The following is a 10,412-nucleotide window of genomic DNA, read 5'->3' on the forward strand; positions in this document are numbered from 1 at the left end:
AAAAAAAAAAAAAAAAAGAAAAAAAAGAAAAAGACAAAGACTGTGAAAGAACACACATCAAAATGTTAAGCAGTGCTTTGTATCTTGAAGGACAATTTTTTTTAATTGGAATGTTTCTTCTCTATATTTTTGGTATTTTCAGTAGTAAGTATGTATTAATACATTTATAATAAAATCTTTTCCTAAAAAAAGATGTTTAAGGCCAGGCACAGTGGCTCACACCTGTAATCCCAACACTTTGGGAGGCCGAGGCAGGCAGATTACCTGAGGTCAGGAGTTCGAAACCAGTCTGGCCAACATGGTGAAACCCCGTCTCTACTAAAAATACAAAAATTAGCCAGGCGTGGTGGCACATGCCTGTAATCCCAGCTACTCGGGAGGCTGAGGCAGGAGAACTGTTTGAGCCCAGGAGGCAGAGGTAGCAGTGAGCTGAGATCATGCCATTGCACTCCATCCAGCCTGGCTGATAAGAGTGAGACTCAGTCTCAAAAAAAAAAAAAAAAAAAGATGTTTCAGTGAAAAGACAGAATTCAAAGTGCTACATACAGTAAGAAGGCAATTACATAAATAAGGGATTGTGAAAAAGCTAGGATATATCCAAAACACTAACTGTGGCTATTTTAGGTGGTAGGATTTGTTTTCTTCCATACACTTTGCTTAATCACTCTAAATTATCTTACAAATGTAAGATAATTACTTCTAAAATTAGAAAAAAAGTTAAAATACTACAAGAATATCTATTATAGAATATTCACCCAATTAATACCTTTTAATCATGGAGGAAATCTATTTTTCCATTAAAATAAGCAGCCTACTATTAAGGTTGACTATTTTTCTTCATACAGACGTTTCCAGTGCCATGGCATGTGTTCTAGTGGGTAAATTTAACCCTTTAAGATGAAAGTAAAATTTATGAACAACCAGAGGATCAAATTTTTTTAAATCTAAATTCTAATGGTATTTCATTTTCCCAAGACCTCCTGTTTCCACTCTCAACAACTCAGTTTTAGGGGATGAAATAAACTCTAAGTGCCATAGAAGAGTCACTTGGTATTCACATGTAGAGAATACTAAATGGCAAATCTGAAAGGCACAAGCTCAGAAAGCAAAAGGAATCAAATGTGATAGCAGGAGTTCATGCTCATTTAATATTTAACTTTTCCTCACCATATATTTCTCTTTCTGTTCTTTGCTCAGTCCAGAATTTCTTTTCTTCCTGAGTTCAGCCACTTTTTCCTTGTATCGAAGCTGCCTCTCCGTTGGTGCCTAAAAGGAAAAAGGAGAAAACTGAGAGAAAACTCCTTATAAAGCTAAGCTTCAAAATGAAAGTGCCAAGGTCCAGCACGGTGGCTCACGCCTGTAGTCTCAACACTTTAGGAGGCCAAGACGGGCCAACCACCTGAGATCAGGAGTTCGAGACCAGCCCGGCCAACATGGTGAATCCTCGTCTCTACTAAAAATACAAAAATTAGCCAGGCGTGGTGGTGTGCTCCTGTAATCCCAGCTACTTGGGAGGCTGAGGGCGGGAGAATCATCTGAACCTGGGAGGCAGAGGTTGCAGTGAGCCAATCATGCCATCGCATTCCAGCCTGGGAGACAGAGCGAGACTGTCTCAAAAACAAACAAAAAAAGAAGGTACCAAAACGTTTTTTAAAATGTAAAGAGAAAAAAATGCCAGAAATGTTCTAGCCACACTGCAAATCATATGGCAATTTTATTTTATTCATTTGTATTATTTTTGAGGCAGGGTCTCGCTCTGTCGCCTAGGCTGAAATGCAGCAGCACAATCATGGCGCACTGCAACCTCTACCCCCTGGGCTCAAGCCATCCTCCTGTCTCAGCCTTCCAAGTAACTGGGACTACAGATGTATACCACCACGCCCAGCTAATTTTTTCATGAATATGGCAATTTAAAAATTCCAAATCAGGTTACCATCACCACATCACCTTTACTGTCAGTTAAATACAGGTTCAGGAAAACAAACTTATTTTACTATTAACATAAACTAAGGATGGACGTCTCCACCAAAGCAACAAGAACTGTTTTCCAATTAATGCTTATTGATCTGATCAACAGTGGTATAAAAATTCATTTATATATATTCATTTAAATAGAAAAACTGAGTAAGAATAAAACCCAAGGCTGGGCACGGTGGCTCACGCCTATAAACCCAGCACTTTGGGAGGCCAAGGTGGGTGGATTACTGGAGGTCAGGAGTTTAAGACCAGCCTGGCCAACATGGTGAAACCCCGTCTCTACTAAAAATACAAAATTAGCTGGGCGTGGTGGCGTGCCCCTGTAATCCTGGCTACTTGGGAGACTAAGGCAAGAGAATCGCCTGAACCTGGGATTGCACTCCAGCCTGGACAAAAAGAGTAAAAACTCTGTTTAAAACTTAAATAAATTAAATAAATAAAATAAAATAACACCCAAGATAGACAATGAAGAAAAGTGTAGTTACCACTTATGGAGTGCTTTTTACCTGCCAAGCACTGAGTAGAGGTGCTTTACATACATTATTTAGCTGACTCCCCTGCCAGGAAGGCATTATTCACCTCTTCTTATTAACAAAGAAATAGGTTAGCTGACCTGCCCAGGACAACAAAGCTAGAGTTAATCAGTATTCAAATTCACATCTGTTTGGCTCCAAAGCCAAACTTCTTCCTTATCACCATACATCTCTGCTATCCACCTAATCTAATTGCAAAAACAGACACCTAAATGATGAACAAAATACAATATGTCACAAAGGCATATTTTGAGAGCACTACAACGGTAATACATAAGGAAGAAATTCATTAACGGTGGGAGAGAATTTGGGAAAAAATCCTGCAACAGCTGAGAACTGCACAGGCCTTGAAAGAAAATACAATCTCTTCTCGGTACAGGTATAGTGTTCCAGGCAGGAAAACAGCAAGAGTGAAGACCAAAGGCATTTAGGGAAGAACAAGGAATTAAGCGCAACCAATGTGGCAGGAATGTTTAGAGAGGCAGGAGGAGGATTAGGACCAAGCCAGGATGCTCCCTACAAACCAAGGGAAGAGACAAGTACAAGAAAAATAACACAGTCAGCAAGTGTCAAATGCTGGGGAAAAGTCACTGGTGGCCTTGGAAAGGTGCTAGCAGAGTGGAGAAGTTTGAAAGCAAGCTACAATAGTCTTAAAGGATGCAAAGTGAGGAAATGAAGCAGCAAGTGTAATCTTTCGAATAATCAGAATTATATTCTACTACTACTGCTACTACTACTACTACTACTACTACTACTACTACTACTAGTACTACTACTACTATTACTACAGATAGCATGATTCCCTCATGAGGCAGAAGTGTTTTATGAAAATTTACTGTTTGAAAAAGAAACGTGATTCTAAGTATATCTGGAAGACATATCACAGGAAATGAGGCATAGACACGCCTGAAGACAATTATAGAGGAGATCCAAGAAATGGACCTCAAACTATGAGTGGCCAGCACTTTAACAAGGCCCATACCTGGTGCCTGGTTGCATGCCTGTTGTTGTCATCTTGCCTGTGAGACAGCATCCTTTCTTCTATCTGCTTATCCCGGCTCTGTGCTCTCACCTGCAACCATCAACAACGTCAATAAATCCACCTGCTTCTAAGACTACGTTTACTTAAAGCATAAGAATACAATGATAATGCCTTGGATTTATGTTGTACTTTACTTTCAAAGCGTCTTCACACTTATTATCACAATCTCTACAAGAAAGAGATAACGCAAGCTTCACATTCTGCCTTCTCAGCCAGTAACAGAATCAGAGAAGTTGAAACGATAACAGCTAAATGATGGGATCACTAAGGTTTTAATCATGTCTGATGACTCTGAGCCTGGACTCTTCCCAAAGTACAACAAATTTAAAAAAAGCATGAGGAAGTGCAAGAATAGAGTATGGAAGTACAAAGGAAACATTAGAAAACCTGGGTTTGGGCTGGGCGTGGTGCCTCACACCTGTAATCCCAGCACTTTGGGAGGCTGAGGCAGGCAGATGAGCTAAGGTCAGGAGTTCGAGACCAGCCTGGCCAACATGGTGAAACCCTGTCTCTATTAAAAATACAAAAAATTAGCAGGGTATGGTAGCAGGCGCCTGTGATCCCAGCTACTTGGGAAGCTGAGGCAGGAGAATCACTTGAACATGGGAGGCGGAGGTTGCAGTGAGCCTAGATCGCACCACTGCACTCCAGCCTGGACAACAAAGCGAGACTCCATCTCAAAAAAAAAAAAGAAAAGAAAAAAGAAAACCTGGGTTTGGCCACACGCAGTGCCTCACATCTGTAATCCCAGCACTTTGGGAAGCCAAGGTGGGCAGATCACTTGAGGTCAGGAGTTCAAGACCAGCCTGGGCAACATGGTGAAACCTCGTCTCTACTAAAAATACAAAAATTAGCCAGACGTGGCGGCGCACACCTGTAATCCCAGCTACTTAAGAAGCTGAGGCATGAGAATTGTTTGAATCCAGGAGGCTGCGGTTGCAGTGAGCCGAGATTGCACCAATGCACTCCAGCCTGGGTGACAGAGCGAGACTCCATCTCAAAAAAAAAAAAAAAAAAAAAGAAAACCTGGGTTCAAGTCTCCAGGGAAACTTAACTCTGTAGTTACATTGACCTCAGACAAATCACATCAGCTCTCAATAGTTTCTGTTTCATAATCTGGGAACTGGGAATATCCAACTGCTTATTCCACTTCACCACTAAAACTCAGAATGGTCAAAACAGAACGCCTGGCATTTCTCCACAAATCTGCTCTACCCCAAATCTTTCCAGTATTAATAAATGGCAATACTATCTAAATAGCTGATCCGGTCAACAACTTGAAGGTTACCCTAGATTCTTCTCTTTTCTCACACCTCACATCAAATCAATCAGCAAGCCTAACAGGTTGCTCCCCTCTAAAATGTATCCTGAATCCAAACTAGTCTTAGAATTGCTGTCGATACAAAGCTAGTCCAGTCCACCAATTACTGCCTGAACTTCCATGTAGTCTCCCAAGCACCTTATACCCTGCATCAACTCTTGCCCCCACACTCCATTCTTCACATTAGCAAGCCTTCAGTTTTAAAAAGTGTGCATGAAATCCTATCATGCCTTTGATAAAGCCCCCCAAATGCTTCTCATTCTATCAGAACAAAAGTATACTCCTGTGCCAAGGTCCACAAGGTCCTTTATGATCTGGATCCAGCCATACACAGCCTACTTTCATTCAGCCTCTCAAACCCATCAGTTTAGCCATGCCTCATGGCCTCCGCACTTGCTGTTCCTTCTACTTAGGTATCTTTTCTCCTAGATCTTTACACAACTGCTTCTTTGCCATCATCCATGTACCAGATCAAATGCCAACTCCTCAGGAAGGTCTTCCTGGACCATCCTGGGAAAAGCAGGGCTATCCCTACCCTCACCCCCAAAACAGACTGTATCATTCATCTTTTTTCCTCACAATATTTATCACTGCACAAAATTATTTACTTATTAATTTGAAGGTTTATGTTGCCTCCCCCTATGAGAACATAAGCTCCTTAAATGCAGTCTTTTATTCACTGAATCTTCAGATACCTGTATTTGGTACATGCAGCTACAGAAATGTATGATTGAATACAAATGTAACATCACTGATCGCAAGGGTGTCCTGGGAAACTCAAGAGCAATCACATATATGCAGGTTCTTCAAAAACATTAGAGCTGTTAATAAATGTGGGGAATTTATCTAATCTTTCCACTTACAGTTCTAAATGTAATAAAAATATATCATCTCAGAAATTCTCCTGATCCTCCATGCACATGTTCCAGTAGTAAAGATGGATTATGCTGAGCCTAATGCCCCTTGCAAAGAGGAGGGAACGAAGAGGATAAATTCAGGATAGAAATGTTTTCCTTTTATCAGAATTTTCTTCTCCAAACTCAAATTTTTCTTTTTCTAAAATAAGCTGCTTAACACAACACAGTCATATTGTTATAAACTAACAATTTCAAAAGCAAAAGACATCTCAGAAGATTTTTATGTAAAATCATCCATAGTATCAGATCATTACATTTAGAGACAAATGGTAGAGAACAACTCTCAACAAGCAGGGATCGCAGTTATTTTCTGAGAAAGAAGTACCTAAAGACTTGCCTGCTTCTGACACAGACGGGGGCACAGCTTCTTCTGTTCTGATTTAGTCCCAGGCTAATGGGAAGACAATGGGAAGATCTACAACTTACTTTTACACAGAGCAGAAGGAACTGCCGCTTATAAAAAGATTTGGAATGAAGAAAAGTAAGAGTAGGATCATTCAACTTAAAATCCATATAAACACGGAAAGTACACTACTTTGCTGAAAGACTAACCACATAAAAGAAACTTTTACCCCTGTAGTCTACCTGTAAATAAGAGAACAAATACCTGAATCAAGGAAAATCAATGTTAGCTAGGGAATCTAATTTTCCTCACAATGAAATTGGCTCAGACAGGAATAAACCTGTGACCCTGGCATCATTAGCAAAGTAACGACAAAAACAACAATAATACTTTGGTCTAACCAGCTTAGAGAACCTATTGAATACTACTCAAGCAATCCATTTAATTAATAACATTTTCCACTCTTGCTTCCCCATAATTAGATCTTTGGTTCCATCCTTGGGAACAGCAACCCACACAGGAACATACAAATAGGATCTGAGCTTCTACTCCTAAATACATCATCTCAAAATCCCAAAGGTTATTTAGGAGCTATGTTTCAAGAATTTAAAAGAAGAATCAACCAAGAGTAGGTGTAACTGACAGTAACAAAAAGTATTTCATAGAAAAGGACAGAAAAAGGGACAAGAATTATGAAAAGTTTTAAAAGCAAAATGACTTCATAGATTTATAAGAAGAGAACTGAATGCATAAATATTAAGATCACATATTTACGCAAATTATTCCTTAGTGTAATAAGTCCCTAGCAGTCTTCGAAGCCAATTTTCAATAGAAAATATCAATGCACTAGTGGCTGATGTTCCAAATGTTTCATAATCTCCTTGTTAATTTCTTTCAAAGCACTCATAACATATTACAATTCTTTTGTCTGTTTAACTAGTTTTTTCTAAAAAAGCACACTGGTTTTTATGTTTCCTTCACTACAATGTAAGAACAAGGACCCTGCCCATCTTATTGGCCACTGTATCCCCAGTGTTTAGTAAAGTGCCTGGCAAAAGATAAGCACTCAAAAGGCATATGTTGAATAAACGAGAACACAATTACCTTGCATTCGTCAGCTGAGAGGTTATGATAGAGTGGGCATCCTGAGATGGAGAAATGTCTCTCATGTTTTCCTGTAAGGTGTCCTGTTAAAGGAGGGAAAACTTAATCTCAAGAAAGAAGACAAGCTTAGAAAGTAGTATGTTTCTCTATGACAAACCTGTTTTTTCACTACATCATTTTTATCAAATATATGTCTGATCAGACTGAATCCACCAGAGGTAAGGCTGGTAGGGCTATAACTTGCACTCATTCTTTTCTTCCACAGGATGGATCTGGCTATCTTTGAACATGCTTATGTATGATCAATATAAACCATCGTTCTTTCTGCTCTTAGACTTCTCAAATCTCAAAATGTCAAGAAGTCAACATTTGTAATAAAGCACAAGACAATGAACAGGAACACTTTCTTTCGGTGGAATGTAACTCTCCTACGCTAAATTAATCAGGTCAAGTGTACTTTTCTTTCTACTGTGCAAGCTATCCAACCTGAATTTAACCCCTTTCAATACTCAAAATAAATTTATGAAAAATGGAGAAAGAAACGGCCTTTTCTATCATATAAGTAAACACCTTTACGTAACTTTAAACCAGATTAAATACTTATTTTTTGGAGGGAGAACAGAGTTTTGCTTCAAGATTTAGGATTCTTCTATAATCAGATTTTTTTTGCGTTTTAAAAAATTTTTATGTCACCTAGGCTGGAATGCAGTGGTGCAACCATGGCTCAAAGCAACCTTGAACTCCTGGGCTCAAGTGATCCTCCCACTTCAGCCTCCCAAGTAGCCAGGACTATAGGCTCACAACATCACACTGGGCCTATTTTAAAATTTTTTGTAGAAACGGGTCTCACTGTGTTGCCCAGGCTGGTCCTGAACTCCTGGACTCAAACAATCTTCCTGCCTCCACCTCCCAAAGTGCTAGGATTACAGGCATGAGCCATCACGCCCGAAACAGGCAGTAACACAAGGCCTTCTGAAGACGGAAAAACATAAGGAATAACAATACACGAAAGCTTGTTTTATTTAAATAGGTTTCTCTTCATTCATCTATTTTTCATGTGGTTTTTTTGAAAACACACAGGGAATTGAACATTATTTCCTTTTTATATATTTCTCTTCAACCAAAAGGTTTATAAAACACCTAAGATTGAAAGGGCTCGGAGGACAATTCTAATGAGATATAAAGTTAGCTAAGCTGAATAGCGAGTCTACAAAAATCTTCATCTTTCATTAAAAAATATATACATATATTTAATTGGGGGTAAAGAAGACAGTGGGAGTTTAAAGCTTACACAACATAATTTACAGAATAAACTTTAAAAAGAAAAAAAACAGTCCAAGTATTGGGGAGTGGGTGATTTTAGGACATTCAGGCCACCATTTCTCTGGGACTGTATTATTAAAAATGCAATTTTAGGGCCAGGCACGGTGGCTCACGCCTGTAATCCCAACACTTTGGGAGGCCGAGGTAGGTAGATCACCTGAGGTCAGCCTGGCCAACATGGTGAAACTTCGTCTCTACTTAAAAATATATAAAAATCAAGGCCGGGCGCAGTGGCTCAAGCCTGTAATCCCAGCACTTTGGGAGGCCGAGACAGGCGAATCATGAGGTCAGGAGATCGAGACCATCCTGGCTAACACGGTGAAACCCCGTCTCTACTAAAAAATACAAAAAAAAAACTAGCTGGGCGTGGTGGCGGCCGCCTGTAGTCCCAGCTACTCAGGAGGCTGAGGCAGGAGAAAGGCGTGAGCCTGGGAGGCGGAGCTTGCAGTGAGCTGAGATCCGGCCACTGCACTCCAGCCTGGGCAACAGAGCAAGACTCCGTCTCAAAAAAAAAAAAAAAAAAAATGCAATTTTAGAGATCCGCAAAATTATCTCGGACAGAAAAACCATCCTCACTGATCAAATACCATATATACAACCTAGTGTCAGCTGGGCGCAGTGGCTCACACCTATAATCCCAGCACTTTGGGAGGCCAACGCAGGAGGACTACGTGAATCCAAAAGCTCGAGGCCAGCCTGGGCAACATAGTGAGACTCCACCTCTACAAAAATAAAAATAATTAGCCAGGCATGGTGGTCCATGCCTGTAGTCCTGGCTATTCAGAAGGCTGAGGTGGCAGGATGACTTAAGCCCAGGAATTCAAGGCTGCAGTGAGCCATGGTCACGCCACCACTCTCCAGCCTAGGTGACAGAGAGACTGTCTCAAAAAAATATATATATATATATAAAGGAGTTGTCACTACTACTGCAAGACTTGTTTTTCAGATACTATATATCCATACTTCTTTTTTTTTTTTTGAGATGGAGTTTCACTCTTGTTGTCCAGGCTGGAGTGCAAAGGGGCAATCTCCGCTCACTGCAACTTCCACTTCCCAGGTTCAAGCGATTCTCCTGCCTCAGCCTCCTGAGTAGCTGCGATTACAAGCGCCGCCACCACGCCCGGCTAATTTTGTATTTTTAATAGAGACGGGGTTTCACCATGTTGACCAGGCTGGTCTCGAATTCCCGACCTCAGGTGATCCACCCATCTTGGCCTCCCAAAGTGCTGGGATTACAGGCGTAAGCCACTGTGCCCGGGCATATCCATACTTCTTAGTAACTTATTCAGGTCATGTTTTCTTTTATATGTTAATGAAAACCAATCTATCATGTACATTAAAAAAGAAACAGCTGATCTATTGACCTAAAAATTCCACTGCTATGAATTTATCCTACAGATTTGCTAGAAAGACACCGAAATATGTACATACAAGGCTACCCATTACAGTACTGTTCAAAAAAGCTAAAAATGAGAAACAATCTAAATGTCAATGAGACAATTTAAATATTTATGAACTATCAACATAATGAAATTCTCTGCATCTTCTAAAAACACAGACCTCTAAATACTAATAATGTAAAATATCCAAGATGTACAACCAATGAATGTATCCTATTTCCCCTTTTATGAATAATCACAAAAAGGAAATACATGTACATATATGTGTGCTTATATATGTAGAAAAACTTCTTGGAAGCATTCATAGAAAACTGCAAACAGAAGTTTTCTATCTGTGGCACGGTTCTGGGGGTATGAGTGAAGGGAAATTTTTACTTAATGCACTTCAAACTTTTTTATAGAGTTTCAATTTTTCACAAGTACAAAAAATTCTTTTTTTTTTTTTTTTTTTT

The 10,412-nt window shown here is 39.8% G+C and overlaps 1 protein-coding gene across 2 annotated transcripts in view; it reads right to left on the reverse strand.

The window, feature by feature from the left end:
* The window catches only part of KAT7 (lysine acetyltransferase 7), a 43,545-nt gene that overhangs the window by 16,897 nt on the left and 16,236 nt on the right, over positions 1–10,412 (reverse strand). The window contains exons 5-7 of one of the 2 annotated variants that reach the window (XM_017853940.1): positions 7,238–7,320; positions 3,493–3,582; positions 1,168–1,266 (exon numbers count right to left, since the gene is read on the reverse strand). In XM_017853940.1, the coding sequence (XP_017709429.1) occupies positions 1,168–1,266; positions 3,493–3,582; positions 7,238–7,320 (272 nt within the window). The remainder of the gene's footprint in view (positions 1–1,167; positions 1,267–3,492; positions 3,583–7,237; positions 7,321–10,412) is intronic. The other variant, XM_017853941.1, reaches the window with a different exon arrangement.

This window comes from Rhinopithecus bieti, unplaced genomic scaffold (assembly GCF_001698545.2).
Source record: "Rhinopithecus bieti isolate Rb0 unplaced genomic scaffold, ASM169854v2 scaffold_35856, whole genome shotgun sequence".
NCBI classification, from domain to species: domain Eukaryota; kingdom Metazoa; phylum Chordata; class Mammalia; order Primates; family Cercopithecidae; genus Rhinopithecus; species Rhinopithecus bieti.